Here is a 15,694-nt window from a genome sequence, read left to right as displayed (position 1 = left end):
GGACTGATTTATGAAACAATATCACTATTGTTGTGTTGTAGGCTGTGTAGGCTCGTCGACATTCAAAAATACTTTCAAAATGATGACGCTTTCTCTAAAGAGAGAATAACTTTGCTGCCTTAAGTCGACCGTGACAATCTTTGCTATCACAACATTAATTGTAAGCATTTTCCCGCTGCCACAGGAACTACCTGAGAATGAGCGTTATTGCCCACCGCTGACCATCCGTGTTAGAGACTGTCGTACTTTCGGTCGCTTTACACTGGTTGGGACTCATGTCCTGAATTCACTACACCGCTACTTACAGACTGGAGAGAAAGAGAAGGAGAAACTGGAGAAAGCAGGTCAGACAATCTCATGTATTCGTAAGTTTTTTTCCGTGGAAGTGCTAAGGCCAGGGCGGGGGTTTTTCCATACGGGAACAGGGTGGGAGGGGGAGGGGAAGGGGGAGGGGGGTTAAACCAGCGGCACATTGCAAGTTAGGAACGTACCAGGATGTTAATATGTTATAAGAATGGACATTCCTTTAATTTTCGGGGAAAAAACACAAAAGAGCTAGTTACAAACACAAGAATAAACCACAATGGCTAAAGATGGAAAAGATTTAAACAGATGGTGTAAATGAGGAACTTCAAAACGTTAGGCCTGATTTTTCTAGATGCAGAAGGTCTACCGTAGTATCTCTAACAAAAGCCCATGACGGATCTTAACTGGTGACTTTCAATCTCATTCCACAACAGAAGCCGTCGTAGGAGTAGGGAACACTACTTCTCGTCCAACCTCGCCAGTTCCCAATGCACCGGCTGATGTGGCAATAGAGATTGACGAGGATCCTCCTGATGCAGCGGATTCTGAGCCTCTGGTATGCTGCTAGACCATTTCATCTCATACTTTAGTTCTGATATGCCTAACTTGTTATGGCTTTTACTAGGTGTAGAAGGCTCAGTTGACGTAAAACAATGGGGAACAAAACGGTAAAAGAACGAGTAATACAATGACAGCAATAAGTTTATGAGGCGCTGTTCTATTGTGACGTGTCCTGTGTCTTCTGCACCAAGAAGGAGCCAATTTTCTACATAGCATAGAAAGTTAGTTTTGAGTTCTTTTAAAGGAAAATTTTGAATGCACCGTGGAGTTACCTATAATTTTGTCTTGGTGACTTTAACCATTTAACTCCCAGAAGAGATTAGCATATAGCGTCTCCCTGTAACATCCATACACCATCCAGGTAACACGTGATGAGAATATTCAAACTTATCGGGTAGAAGTTAATATCGTGATCTAACACTAAATTCTGGTCACTGACTTATAATGAGATGTTTAACAGCCAGAGGGGAGAGTTGATAATCACATCTTGAGAGTTAAAGGGTTAATTATTCACGTTCCATTTGTCTTTATCGTCACCTCTCTTTAAATGCTATGTCATTCCTTTTCGTGATGCGTCATTCAAAAACTCTCACTGAAGGTTTCTTCGTTGATTCTCTGGTTTCACGGCTTTTCTCTTCTTCTCTTGTCTCCTCACGTAGCGAGGCAGGCTTGTACGCTTGCTCTCCAGTTTTTTTTCTAGTCCCAAAGAAAGCCTCTACAACCTTTCTCTCTGTATGTCAGTGGCATCCTTGGGACATAGTTCTGTATACCCATTCCTCTTTTGAGCGATTCTACAACGGCTGTGATATCTGAGAGTTCCCCTAGTTCTTAAAAACCCTTTATGTGCATGTTTGTGTTTCATCATTCTTCTTGTCATTCATCTTATTCACGCGCTGTTTCTCTTTCTCTATCATCGTCTTCATCACAGCTCTATGCCTATACACTCAAGGTGAGCGTATTGTTCCTTTTGTTAACTCCTTATGTCAAACTTGTTTTCATAAGTCACTGCTGCTGTGTACCAAAAAATTTCATTTACTTCAAGTTTTTCATCAAGCACACTGGCTTATGTATCAATTCAATTATAGCTGTGCTGGCGTTATTGTCACATTGAAAATTTTCGCAGTCTTGCGTGAATCTTAGTCCACTAACCTTGTATTTATCGCGGTATTCGTCGTTATATTCGTCTGTTCGCTTATCAGTACCTGTAAACTTTTTACGCATTCTTGTAGGGATCCTTTGCCATACTACTGTAATTTGAGTCTTTTCAGAGCGAGTGTTTTGCGTCTTTCCCTTTATCATACTCTTTACTCTCTTGGATTCATGCATGGGTGCTGTCTGTAAACTGTTGTCTTCTTCGTCCTTGCCATTCTTATTTCCCTTTGATTCATCATGACTTTTTTCATGTTTTTCTTCTGCAACAAATTCTCATTCTCAAACCGTTCCTTTTAAACCCTGTATTTCTTTAAGTCGGTTCTGAAGGTCGATGTTATGAGGCATACGAGTGGGCAGCAAGATCAGAAAGATCTGCAAGAAATTTTCCCATTTGCTTGTTTTCAATAATATATCTCACCATAATGCGATTGATCAATTCACTGGTGCACCATACCCATAAAATTTGGTAGTAACTTATCATGCCGAGAAAAATTTGGTCTATCATGTGACCGTCCGTACGTACAAGTTGCTACCCGCCATGGCAAAAAATCTTAACGAAAGGAAACCAAAGGGAAAACCGGTTGCTGGTCTCTCTTTCATCTTGACCACTCGTAGGTCTCGTTACATCAACCTTTAACTGCGAACTTTGATCTTAAAGGCGAGTATCTGTGTCTAATGAAAGGACTTTAAATCATGATCTTGTGATACCTCCTTTTTGAAAAGAATCTTGTTATGCAACCTAACACTTAGAATTGTCTTATTTATTATCTGAGCTGCAGGAGAAAAAGAAGAAGGCCGAGGGAGGGGGAGGAGAGGGGAAAGGCGAGAAAGGAAAAGGTAAAGAGGATGATGACGGCGAGGATGCATTGGACTGGTGGTCACGGTACTATGAGACACTGAAGGACCGTGAACGGAATGAGAGGAATGAGGAACAGAAATCATCGAGGCCTTCAAAGAAGAAGGACAAGAGAGAGGAAGAGTCAGAGGAAGAGAAGTTGAAGAAGAAGATTCCCAGGCTAACGGTGAGAAAAAAAGGTTTGGGGCGATTTTTTGAGCGTCGCAGCGAGCCGATAAAAGGTCAACGAAAAAAAAAGGGCAAACTGCATAAAGCGCGGGAAAATGCGAATGACTTAGCTGCGGTTGGTTCAGTTTTGAATCTGATTTGTTTAGAAAGTGGGTGAGTTCAGGGTCATGCGCGAGTTCAGGGTCACGCGCGAGTTCAGGGTCACGCGCGAGTTCAGGGTCACGCGCGAGTTCAGGGTCACGCGTGAGTCCAGGGTCACGCTGCTTCAGTATTGATTACTAACCTTACTATAGTGTTGCCATGCACCAATGTAGTTGTTTTCAACTATCAAGTTACACAAAATGAAAAATATTCGCTGTGTGACTTTTTTCTATGGCAGATTTTTGACTCAGAATTAGAAAATTTGCCAGAGTACAACGGCTTCAACGACTGGCTTCATTCTTTCCCACTCTACCGCGGCAAGAAGACAAGTGAAGATGACGACGATGACCACAGGATTGTGGGGAAATTCAAGGTATTGTTATCCTTTAGAATGCTTAACTTGTACGCATGGTGTTTAGAAATAAATGGCTCGACTAGGGTCCTTACTCGTTTGGTCCGTTTTTACAGGGCTCTCTGAAAGTGTGGAAGTACCCCCTGCCCGAGCACGTGGAAATGGACCCAATAGTTGGCACATTCCTGAAGTTGCCCAGCAATGAGCCTGTCAATGTGCTTGTAAGGGTTTACGTCATCAAGGTATGTCACCATAGACAAACCTTCTTTTGCATGGTAAATTTTCTGCCTGCCTGAAAAATTTCTTAATTGTCAGGTGGGTTGTCATATTTAGTACCTCATATTTTTCTCACATTTGACCGTTCTGCTGCTCTTTTTAAATCTCTACAGGCCGTCAATCTGCATCCCTCAGATGTGAATGGAAAGGTGAGCGAGAGTTTGTGCTGTGGTAATCTTTTTGCTGTACAGCTCAACTAAATAATCATTAAGGCTGTATAATCATCACGTAAAGTAACAAAGAAATTGATCTAATGATGTGATTGTGTTGTTAATTTTCAGGCTGATCCCTATCTAGTGGTTACGCTTGGAAAACACAAAGTGAGGGACCGAGACAATTATGTGTCAAAGCAGCTCAATCCTGTGTTTGGAAGGTAACGATACATTAATGAGAGCGCTTTTCAACTAAGTGTCCCAATACCAAAATCAGAGCAACTACAACGGCCAATCAAAATAAAAGAAAATATCACTAGGAGATGATAGTAGTTCAGAAGCAAACTGCTTGAAAAGCGGGTAAACCGTGAACGGACAAGTCGCACGTGATTTCATTTCGGCATCTGATTGGTTTAGAGGGTTGTGTTAGATCTCCACCCAAGTTACAGAGCATATGATTGGTTGAGAGAGTGGTGCGAGTCTTCTGGTCCTAGTACAGAGCGATGTAAAGCCAAACCGATACAATACGGGTTTATTTTTGACGTTTAATTAAAAGTTGCCAACTTCAATCAGCTTTCATGAATGGTAGCGATGGTTTTGGTTGTCGTATGGGACAAGAGGATTTTATTCATCTTGTAAATTTTATGAGTCATAGATGTGTTTCTGATGTGGCGTGACGTACTGTTTCATGATGTGACGTGATGTGTCATGACGTGTGATCACATGATAGGATGTGTGTGCTGTGATGTGTCATGGCATCAACTGTGAAATGCTGAAATGTTTTTACGCTTACAGATGCTTTGAATTCGAGGCGATCATCCCCATGGATTCAGTATTGACTGTTGGCGTGTATGACTGGGATCTAGTTGGAAGTGATGACCTCATTGGGGAGAGCAAAGTCGACTTGGAGAACAGATTCTACAGCAAACATCGACCCACGTGTGGTTTGCAGGAAAGTTATGCAACGTGAGTGTTAAGTTTTTTCGTCATTTTACTGGATCCCTTTCATAATGAGGATTTCCATCGGCAGAAAAAAATACTTTTTGCTACAAAAAATATAACGAGACGCGATCAAGCCAATAATTATGGAGGTACCGGACAGATGTCAGTATCTTAGCAACTGCGCACTTACCCAACCCCTAACCCAACATTAACCTTAAATTGTCGGTCGACTGTTTTTGGGGAACGGATAGGTGCGAGTTGCTCAGATACTGACACTCCTGCGAATATTGCTACTCCCGCAGAGTGAGGTCCCAGTCCACCTTAGGTATCCCCCTTTCCCCCTCTCCCTCAGTATTTGATCAGGCGTCCTTTTCAACTGTCCGATATTCAACTCTCTCTGTGGTCTTGAGTGGGGACAAAAGTTTGTCTCAGTGACATAGAAGTTAGGGAAAACCGACGTTATGTCGTCAATTACAGAAACACAAAGTAATACCAGACGGTATTGTTTTCTTCTACCCAAAGATTTGGATTCAACAAATGGCGCGACCCAATGCGCCCAACCCAGGTCCTTGCTAAGATCTGCAAAGATGAGGGTCTGGACGGACCTCATTACTCCACTGGAAGAGTTCGAATTGACAACAAAGTGTTTGGCGCCACTTCACAAGTTCTTGAGGAGAGTGGTATGTGTGTCTTTTTCTTTTCCCCTATCTTCTCTCCTGCAAGTTTTCCATAACTGTTTGACACTCGACCTTAAAGATTTGGTGTTGTCTCTGTAAAATATTCCGCGAAATGTCTCAAATGGGCGCAGACTGTAAAGGTTGCACTTAACAGTTTACGTGTATGCTTACTTTCATGGAGTATAAATTTTTTGCCGTATCATTTGATGATAAAATAGCGGTATCGAGTAAATGCCCAAACACCGTTCAACGTGTTTGATCCTAATCTTAACAGAACAGTTTATCAAAACAAAAGTGCATCACTTGCGTGAAAGAAGAGAAAACTCTTTGTTTGTCTCGTGTTGATAACACAAAAATAGACTCGATTGTTTTCTTTTTATTATTACTGAATATCTTGCAATTTTTTTGCTGGAAAAGGAAACATTATACGTAGAGGCCAGAGCAACGTTAAATTTGTGAACGAGTTTTAAATGGTGAACGCCTTTGTTCTAATTTGCGCGGCGTTGCACTCATTTTGATGGTTCTGCCTTTTAAAATAGCTCGTATGCTATATTGTGGTTCATTGGGTAGGTTTGTGTTCGTTTTGTAGGTCATTTCAAACAGTCAGATGAACCTGTTGCTCTGAAAGCCTTGCGTGGTTTCCATACGCTGAAGAGAGGCTTCAATCTGGTGCCAGAACATGTGGAGACCCGGTCTCTGTACAACCCAGAGAAACCTGGAGTGGAGCAGGTTAGTGCTCTGTTACTGCTATTTTCATTCATTCTTCTCTACAATGAAATCGTGATGTACGAGGAAAAATCTTACTTTAAGATGGTGACCAAGCGAATTATAGAACATCTTCATCAAGCGAACCTTGATTGAGAAGACATTACACTTCCAAAGATTAGGAATGAGAAAAAAGAGGACAAGAGAAAACGGTCTTTTTAGAACCCACCATTTCAGATATGTCTACAAAACAAAACCGCGATTTTAACGAGGTCGCTGTTTTGGACCGGATATCTCCAATACATCTTCTCTTTAGTAGATAAAAACCGCGTTTGAGGTCACCACTGTTAATTATCGGCAGAGTTTTCTCAAACTTGCACTACGTACTGAGGAAACGAGGCTAGTTAGATAATATTATGAGAGTTTAAATAAAGCAATAGATTTTATAATCAAGTGCTGATATTTCACGTCTGTCTTTAGGGTAAAATTGAGATGTGGGTGGACATGTTCCCAATGGACATGCCTTCTCCTGGTGCCCCTGTGGACATTACTCCAAGGAAACCAACAACGTAAGGACAGCACTCAATCGTTTCACCTCAAGTATCCCTTCTAGAATTTATGTAATTCACTGGTTGCTGGATAACGTCTCGACGTTGTGAGGAGAATTCAAATCGCGCTCCAATTACTTTTGGAGGTTAAGAGTGAAAACGTGCGCTCCAGTTTGTGTTTTTTCTGGCAATTAAACAACTTACGGAGGGAATTTTGAAAGTTATAATGTAAAATTAATTATCAAAGAGTAACAACAATTGATTCCAGTAGGGTAGACTAGTTTTTGTTGAGAATTTTTTACTTGAGACCAAACCGTCATCCAAAGAAGGAAAACTGTCTTTCTAACTTCAAAACATTTGTGTTGTTATTAGTTATGAGCTGCGAGTGGTTATCTGGAACACGGAGGATGTCCTTCTTGAGGAATCCAACATCCTGACAGGAGAGAAATGCAGTGACATCTTTGTCAAAGGTTGGCTTGAGGGAATGAAAGAGGACAAGCAACAAACAGATGTGCATTACAGGTCCCTCACTGGGGAAGGCAATTTCAACTGGCGCTTCATCTTTCCATTCCAGTACCAGAAGGCAGAAGAAAGAATTGTTATTACTCGAAAGGTAAACGTTTTTCAAGCATAAACGTTTTGTTCTACTTATGTGCCACCCCTCACAGCGTGAAACTGAGCAAATACATCAAAAAAATAAGTAAAGGAAATCTTGCTCCAAGATAGCTTCTTTCCACATTGAATTTTTAAGAAAAGTCCCTGTATTGCAGCATTTGAGTGAGTGTTACGCTGCCCAAATTCAAATTTGATCATTGTGTATTGTATGGAATGAATTATCTTTTGAACCTCCGCAGGTCAAAAGTACAGCTTATGTCGTTCACTGAGACTCGTCTCGCTCCTAACATGAAGCGTTGTGGCTCAGTTGGTAGTAGCGGCTAATATTATCTGGGAGGCCTGGGTTCGAATCCCTTCGGATCCTGGCTGGCTTCTGCAGTTTCTTTTATTGAAGCTTACTTGAGGGGATTGTGTTCATTTTTTTTATTGTGTATTGTCTTTCAGGCCAGTTTCTTCTCTTGGGACGAATCAGAGGAGAAAGTTCCTGCCAGACTGCATCTGCAAGTATGGGATGCGGACGCCTTCTCAGCTGACGATTTCATTGGTGAGTAAATTTCTAAAAAAAGTGAGCCATTCTCAGTTCGTGAACGTATAAAGAACTTTCTTGTTATACTGATCATTCGAGACGTAATCATGCCAGGAACCAATCAGAAATCGCTTCAGGAGCGTGTGACCGGTTTTAAGCGCGGGAAAATGCTCTCGTCTTAGTCGCAATTGGCTTGGTCTTGCATCTAAGATCTTATTGGTTAAAAAATGGCCTGAGGTTTCCAATCAATTACTTCACAGTCGAGGAACCTTACAAACTGTCATATTGTGTTCAACAGGTGATCTGACGCTTGACCTCACGCGCATGCCACGTGGGGCGAAGTCCGCTAAGACTTGCACGTTAGACTTACTCAAACAAGACGGCAGTGTGCCCCAGATCTCTTTCTTTAAAATCAAGCACATAAAGGGATTCTGGCCGTTTACTGTCAACACTGATGAGGAAGTGCCTGAACTGGCCGTAAGTTCAAAGTCTGTAATCTTGGTCGTTTAGTGTAAAAAAAGGCTGAAGTATGGCTGTTATTTTTTGTCGATTCTGGTTTCATGCTTGATAAAGTGAAGCAGCACAGTTCGGGCAAAAATTGTCAGAGGTACAGCTGTTTGAAAAATGGTTGTCGGAAAAAAAGTACACTCGACAACCCCAAAAGGTAATGTGGGTAGTTTTCAGGTCACGGTTCCTTGACCTCAGGATTTCAGGGAAATGTGAGAAAAGGTCACTGTAAGGCTGAGGCATAGCGGGTTGGATGAATTTCTTTAGTTAATTGACTTATAAAAATTCATAGATACCCGGATTATCTTTCGAGATTTTCGCGTGCCCTCTTGTCCTTTTCCGACAACTTTTCTCCAAACGGCCGTATGAAGTAGGTGTGCGTGAGACAAAAAAAAAAAAAAAAACGTGCTTTTGGATGCTTGGCGACCCCACAATCTCCCGTTTATCGGTCGAATTCTTCATGACGTATCTAAACTTAGCTTGTTTCGAGGTAGATCATGCACCTAGTGCGATTTACTCCGCTCTTCTTACCATACGATCATAAGGCTGTATGATTTAAATCCAAATTCTCACAATTCTTAGAGCTAATATTGTAAGAAATTTATGGCTGGCGATGCTGAGAACTGACTACTAGATAGGGTGTTGCCGAGTAGGAACTCGACAAGTCTTTGTGTTATTACAACAATTAGAACTCTTACTAAGATATTCATAACTTTCTAACTAGTTTGGTTTCTCATTTCAATGGTAGGGCAAAGTTGAAGCTGAACTGGAATTACTGACTCAGGAAGAGGCTGAGAAGAAACCCGCTGGACGGGCGCGTGAGGACCCGCAGGCTCTAGAGAAACCAAAGTAAGATAATGCTCCATTGAACTTTGATTAATTTTTTTGGACCTACTCCGCGTCTGCGCAGTATTTATGTACTTATTATGTACTTATTTGATTTGTCTTGTTCTTTGTAGCCGGCCTGATTCAACCTTCACTTGGTTTATGAACCCGTTCAAGTCCCTGAAGTATCTTCTGTGGAACAACTACAAGATGTGCCTCATCAAGTTCTTGGTCATTGGACTGCTAGTGGCCCTCATGGGCTTGTTCTTCTACTCCATGCCTGTAAGAGCCCCTTTTGAATATGATCCATTCACGATAGGGTCCTTTTTTGTGGTAATCAAACTGATGCGATCGTTTAGGTTAGAACAGCCCAAGAGAAAAAGAATGTTGTTGGTGCGGAAATAGTGATCGAAGTCACAATGAAAATTTGTTTTACGTTGGACAAAAACAAGTCTAAATCAACGAGATTTTTTTGGTCAGTTTTTCCGCGATGCTATGGGCTTTAAAGCTAACCTTAAGTCCGTTAATCGTGAATGGTCAATTCCTTGTTTCAAATCTGAACCGCTGTCAGCAGATGTCAGTAACTAACGGTGCTTTCCAAACGACTTTTACTCGGAATTTCTTGAATCGTGCCCTGATTACTTATAAAGTTAAGGAACGCCATGCAAACGCACGTGTCAAAGATTTGATCGTGTAAATTTGCCTCGGTAAAGAATTTCTATAGCTGACCTTTGTTAGCGCTATCACTTCGTTCGGCCGTTAGCCCTTTCGTCCTTCCCCTCCCCTCCCTCCGCACAATTTTTTACCCAAATCATACTCATCTCCCCGTGATAAAAAATAGCTCATCTACGGTAGTAATAAAAGTTCCCTAAAAAGGTTTCCTGCGTTTTTATCTATCTTCAGGGCTATACTGTGAAGAAGATATTCGGAGCATAAGCTGCGCACAAGGCAAAGACAACCGTTGAATTATTCTGTGGGCTGCTATCGAGTTATTTATCTATTTATAAGTTAAGAGAAAACCTAGTTGAATGAGGTTTATTTAAAAAGGTGCAATGTAGGCGCCGTTTAAATATTAGCTGTTATTGTTATAGAAACGTTTATTTTGTTAAAAAAATATTGTATACTTACAAGGTTCAATTATTGGAATTTATTTTTATTACCTTTTTTTCAGTTTTGTATCAGTTTTTCTGCCAGATTTCCGTTTTTTGCAGGTATTCCTTTTCAAAAGGATTGTTTTAGTAAAATTTTGCCGACAAACACTTTTTTGGTTTGATCAAGTTCGTGGTAAGCTGACACGTTTGAGACGGGTCACATATTAAAATTCGTGCCAAAATCTCTCATTTGAAGTATTTATCCATCATTTCTATTTATGAGTATTTAATTTTCGCTTTTGAAATACTAATCATGAAACATGGAATTATTTTCGTTGCATGGAATTCAATGAGAAATCTCATGTGGAACAAAAAAGAGAAAGAAAATATTCCCTAAAATATAGTACCTTCCTTCCTTCTTTTAGCGTTGATTTTATGTGAACTTGAAGTTAGGTTACGTTGCATAGGGTAAGACAGGAGCAAAGCCAAACGGAGGGGGGTCACACTGTGTCAAACTAAGGGTCCTCACCAGTTTTTGCCATTTGAATATTATAAGTTTTTCGCTTAGAAAAGGCGTACAAAGGAGGGGGTGGGGGAAAACAGGCACCCCAGGATCCCCGCTTCCCCTAGCTAGGTGTGGCTTCGGGCTTCGGTCTTTATGGAGAATGTCAGACAAATTATGGCTAAATGGCTTCTAAATAGTTTGTATTTTTACATTTTTTAGCGCAGGTCGTTCTTTTGAATTGTAGTTTAGAACTCTGGTTTGACCCGAGAATTAGATAATAGAGTTGAGCATGGAATTGAAATGTACGTGCATTGCGTTTAGATAGTGGATCTGCTGCTCGATTCTTAGAGAAGGAAGGATTTATGTAGATTTCTTTTTCTATAATTTCCCCTGTGGATTCCTTTTTTTTTTTTTTCTAGGTGCTAAATGTACCTGAAATTTATTTAAGGTGCTCTGCAGACCTTTTGGTGGTCACGCTATCGGAGCTTTTAATCGCGGAAATTGCGTGACAATCTCAAAGATTGCGTTATCTACCAATTGGTTCTGTTTTGCAGATCGAAGTATCGAAATTTAAGTGGCTTTAGGCCATGGAATGAGTTGAAATTGTACAGAATGAGATGGCACAGCCGTGTACCACTGCAGGTTGTAAATAATGTGGAGGCAAAATTAACCAGACGTTGCTGGAGCATAACATATCGTAGCATAATATAAGTAGTATGTTTAACCGTGATATCAGTGTTATCAGTAATCAGTGTGAAGGTGTCGTACATGGGGGTAACGTGATTATCAAAAACAATAAAGATAATTGTGGTGACTTGTTGTCATTTGCTGAACCTTCCTCAGTAGTCTTTGATCACACAAAGAATTGTTCATATTGCCGTTGTGGGGCATTTGAACGCAATTTTGGCACGGGGGAGGGTGGGGGAGGGCAGGAATATGAAAAACTAATCTTCACCAGTTCAAATGTCCAGAGGGTTGCCTGGTTTTAAGGGGGGGGGGAGGATGTTAAAGCTTGTTGATCTTTAAAGGACCCCCTAAAAAAATAGATGAAATGAAAACATGTAACTAACATGTGATTAACAAGTAACTTCTCTCTATAATATCCATACATTGTCCAGCAAGCAGGTGATAAGAATACCCAAACTAATAAGGTTCAAGTTTTTAATCTTGATCTAGAACCAAACACTTGTCACTAATTTATAAGGAAATCTGTAGAGAGTATAGGGAGAGTTAGGAATTACATCTTGGAAGTTTAAGGATTAAGACCTCTTTATCGCAAGCATTGTCAATCAGTTCATTGTTCTTCCTTGTGACAATTTACACTTTCAACACAACATTTCACAACCATCTATTCTATGGGTGAAGCCATATTAAAATAGTTTACATTTCAATATTTTTGTTAATGGACGTGACAGTAATACAACCGAACAACAGTCTTTTGAATTGCTTTGAAATACATCTTCACCTGGTCAGTACTAAGATGTTAATGATCCTAGTAAAAAGTTACACCAAAACTACATCAAAATGAAAGAATTGGTCATCAAAAGATCTTAGGCATTATTGCTTACTTTGTTTGAAAAGACAAAAGATCATTCCTTAAAGCTTACTAAACCAGAAAAAGTGATACTTCGCAGTTAAAATATTGCTATCAGGACAGACCTAATTTATTAAAAAGGACTGACAAGTGCTACTTTAATTAAAACATAAATAAAAAGTACTCTTCATAGTACCAAAAATACTAGCTCCTTTGTAAAATAATGATCACTCTGAGCAATTAAGATACAATTTTACAAAATAAGTCAAGAGGTTACTTTAATTTAATTGGTTCATTATGTTAAACTTTTACCAAAATCTTAACAGAAGGTTGGTAGCCTATATAGGGGACAAGCTTCTCTCCTTGTTCCACAAAAGACACATGCAACAGAAAAAGAGCAGAATGTGCTCCATGAAGGTTGGGTCAATATGTGAATAAAAATCTCAATATCACATGGAGATTTTTAATTGATTCAGTCCTGTTTCTGCAGTAGAGAGGGTGTAAAGCAGTGTAAAAACTCTCTACAACCATGCTGAATTTTGCCATGAAACAAAATTTCAGGTGGCCTGTATGAGGCTTTCAGTTAGTAAAATGGAGTGTAGTGGTAAAGTTAAAAGTACAATAGCAGTGGCAGAGCAAAGAAGCAGGAGGTTTGGTTCAGCTCGGAAAAGGAAAGAGGTTTTGTTGATCACCTAAAGAACCCAAACCTCAATCCTTTTATGGACCCAAATTGAACCTTCGACTTTTTTCTCGCAGCCATTACCATAGTATATTTAATTTTATTATCATGTTCCATATTAACAACCAAATGCCTGAAATAGGCAAAATTTTTGGCCAAATTGGGAGATCACACGAGGGAAACTGTTCCTGCGATATGATCTACATAGTGTGCCAACCTTTCAGAAGGATAAAAAAAATTGCAGTTTAATGCAACCAGAATTCAATCCTACACAACTTCCATTACATTTCACCCTGATACACCACTTCAGATGCCTCTGTCACAATAAAACTTGTTTGTACCTGACGTGACTTAATTGAAAGGCACTCACATTCTACTTTTGTCTCATTAGCATCTACTTTTACAGTTCCTTAACCCTTTAACTCCCAGATCAAATTTGTCATTCTCCTTACTGTCAATCATACAATTCTCATAATGTTAGTTCAGAGAATTTAGTATTGGATCAACTAATTATCCCCAAATTGATATTTTTCTTTATTCTCATCACTTATCTGGTTGATATTGTATTGAAATTGTAAGGATAAAGTCTCTTCTGGTCACTTATGGGAGGTAAAGGGTTAGAATGTTTGTCATAAATAGCTCCTTAGATAAGTGAATGAATATTGTCAACTTCAGCAGTTCATAAAATTTGGGTATTACACATAATCTGTAAAAATCATGTTCTTTGTTTCAATCTGCCTGTCTCATGTAAAACCAAACTTCAGAAGTTAGGTTCTGGGACCCAGAGCCACCATCTTGGATTACATATCAGTGTTATCATCCTGAAGAGAGCAAATGTTGATGCCAAAACTACTATTGACAAGTTGACTGCATTCCAGGTGGACATACTGTGTACAAAAGCTGCTTGGATGGCAACAAGGAGAATGTCTCCTGTTAACATTCCCCAGTAGATGATTTTCCTGGTTACTGCATTGCCCCAGCCAATCCCACCAATGAGAAGGACAATCTGAAACAAACACCAGAAGCAACATCATGTGGATTTTACTTCTAAGGCAAGAGCAAGATTTTTTATTTTTGCACAATTCGTCTTTTTTTGCGAATATTCTGACTAGAAATTTTCTGCTAGCTGTTATTAATGCAACTCTGTGAAACTATCAAAATTCAATGTAAGTAAGATCTCACTGGTAATTCTCCTTACCGCCTGCAGGCTATACAATTCTCAAAATGTTAGATTGGAGAATTTGGTATTGGATCAACCAATAATCCCCAAATCGATATTTTTCTCTATTCTAATTACTTGTCTGCTTGATATTATGTTGATATTGCATGTAAGGAGAAATTCCTTCTTGGTCACTCATGAGAGTTAAAGGGTTTAACTTTGTATGCTCCACAGTAAGGTGTTTTCAAAATTCATCAATTATATTACCATTTAAGTCAAGGTAACTCTAAAATTCCCTGATGGAGCCAATAAATCCCCAAACAAGCCTTTTTTTTAAGACAAATCCCTCGCTAACAGAGTTGTACATGAGCACTTGAGTGCTCTGCCCCTCTCCTTCTGTGCTCCCCCTCCCCTCCCTTAAGAAATCATCTCTGGAAAAAGGAGACCTCTGTAGGTAACTCTACCAGATAAAATGCAGATATACCACACATAGATTCAGTGATGCATCAAACAGTCATGTGAAACAATTATGTACTCTTCTGAAACATGATATGTTATGGGGCATATCCCGTGTGATTGGCCATAGAGGGTTTGTAGTTTTGGGTTTTAGAGGGAGGGAGGCGTTCCTTAGCTGGTCATCAATTAATTTAAAAGCTGTCAGTCGAAACTTTGAGAAATATTTCCAAAGAATCTTGGGCTGAAATGTTAACTAAAACAATTAGTGTCAAAAAGTCTCATTTTTCATCGATTTATGTAAGAACCCATGGTATCTGGAGCGAGGTTCGCTTCTAAATTTTTCAGTTTCGAACTATATCACGAACGAAATACGGAAGCATTAATAAACCTTATGAAATTTTTATGAGCTAAATTATGCAAAATTTTAATTAATACAGTGACTGGCACAGCGCATGAAAGTCCTTTTAATTTCTTAATCAAGAACAACTCTTGATTCATAAAAGAACAGCAATGGTATTGTATATATTTCTGACCTGCACGCTAACCATACTTCCGACCGTTCGCATCATCCACTCTGACACTTCGGTTACTTGTGTTCCAGGCGGTAACATTCTTTCAAGAAAATTTTTGGGAAGGAAATAATATGCTACAACAGTGACAATCATCAGAGCGATCTCCACCACGCTGACAGCTGTCCAAGATAGTCTCAAGCGGCAGCAGAAGCATCGAGACCTCGAGCTTGTTTCGGATATCGACCGGGTAGATGGTAAAGTCGGCCAAGCATCATACGAAGAAGTAGGATCGACAGCATCAACAGATCTTGGAGTTCCGTAGCTGCGATCCATTCAGAAAACAGTTCGGTGTTTTGATAATAATCGCGTTTGTCAGATCTGAGAGGTAGCTCGATTTTTTTTATGTGCAGTAGTACCACGCACTATGAACTAGTATTCGCCCGCCCACT

The 15,694-nt window shown here is 39.9% G+C and overlaps 2 protein-coding genes across 16 annotated transcripts in view; one reads left to right on the top strand and one right to left on the bottom strand.

The window, feature by feature from the left end:
- Positions 1–11,719, top strand: part of LOC113670270 (otoferlin) — a 36,779-nt gene extending 25,060 nt beyond the window's left edge. For 5 of the 15 annotated variants that reach the window (XM_027186378.2, XM_089188967.1, XM_089188957.1 and 2 more), the window contains 18 exons: positions 185–344; positions 741–862; positions 1,796–1,816; positions 2,799–3,041; positions 3,423–3,557; positions 3,653–3,778; positions 3,926–3,961; positions 4,094–4,185; positions 4,760–4,930; positions 5,429–5,586; positions 6,173–6,312; positions 6,769–6,857; positions 7,209–7,449; positions 7,896–7,995; positions 8,276–8,454; positions 9,233–9,333; positions 9,444–9,591; positions 10,213–11,719. In XM_027186378.2, the coding sequence (XP_027042179.2) occupies positions 185–344; positions 741–862; positions 1,796–1,816; positions 2,799–3,041; positions 3,423–3,557; positions 3,653–3,778; positions 3,926–3,961; positions 4,094–4,185; positions 4,760–4,930; positions 5,429–5,586; positions 6,173–6,312; positions 6,769–6,857; positions 7,209–7,449; positions 7,896–7,995; positions 8,276–8,454; positions 9,233–9,333; positions 9,444–9,591; positions 10,213–10,245 (2,295 nt within the window). In that variant the 3' untranslated portion in view covers positions 10,246–11,719. Of the gene's footprint in view, positions 1–184; positions 345–740; positions 863–1,795; positions 1,817–2,792; positions 3,042–3,422; positions 3,558–3,652; positions 3,779–3,925; positions 3,962–4,093; positions 4,186–4,759; positions 4,931–5,428; positions 5,587–6,172; positions 6,313–6,768; positions 6,858–7,208; positions 7,450–7,895; positions 7,996–8,275; positions 8,455–9,232; positions 9,334–9,443; positions 9,592–10,212 lie in introns of all 15 variants that reach the window. The other 10 variants (XM_089188971.1, XM_089188969.1, XM_089188961.1 and 7 more) reach the window with 2 other exon arrangements.
- Positions 11,720–12,052: 333 nt separating this feature from the next.
- On the bottom strand, positions 12,053–15,676 carry LOC113670286 (uncharacterized). Its single transcript, XM_027186405.2, has 2 exons — positions 15,267–15,676; positions 12,053–14,124 (listed from the first exon to the last, which is right to left on the bottom strand). Exons 1-2 carry the CDS (start codon positions 15,576–15,578, stop codon positions 13,879–13,881), a joined length of 558 nt encoding a protein of 185 aa, XP_027042206.2. The 5' UTR covers positions 15,579–15,676; the 3' UTR covers positions 12,053–13,878.
- Positions 15,677–15,694: the final 18 nt, after the last annotated feature.

The sequence above is a fragment of the Pocillopora damicornis genome, chromosome 12 (assembly GCF_964200805.1).
Source record: "Pocillopora damicornis chromosome 12, jaPocDami1.2, whole genome shotgun sequence".
Classification (NCBI taxonomy): domain Eukaryota; kingdom Metazoa; phylum Cnidaria; class Anthozoa; order Scleractinia; family Pocilloporidae; genus Pocillopora; species Pocillopora damicornis.
The sequence above is the reverse complement of the archived record's forward strand: the minus strand, read 5'-3'. Positions and strand labels throughout refer to the sequence as shown.

Bases quoted from the DNA above. Each gene is read 5' to 3' on its own strand.
- LOC113670286 (XM_027186405.2), bottom strand. From the start codon at position 15,578: ATGGATCGCAGCTACGGAACTCCAAGATCTGTTGATGCTGTCGATCCT. The intron at 14,125-15,266 runs GTCAGAAATATA...TGTTTGTTTCAG, and splicing joins GAAGTATGGTTAGCGTGCAG to ATTGTCCTTCTCATTGGTGG.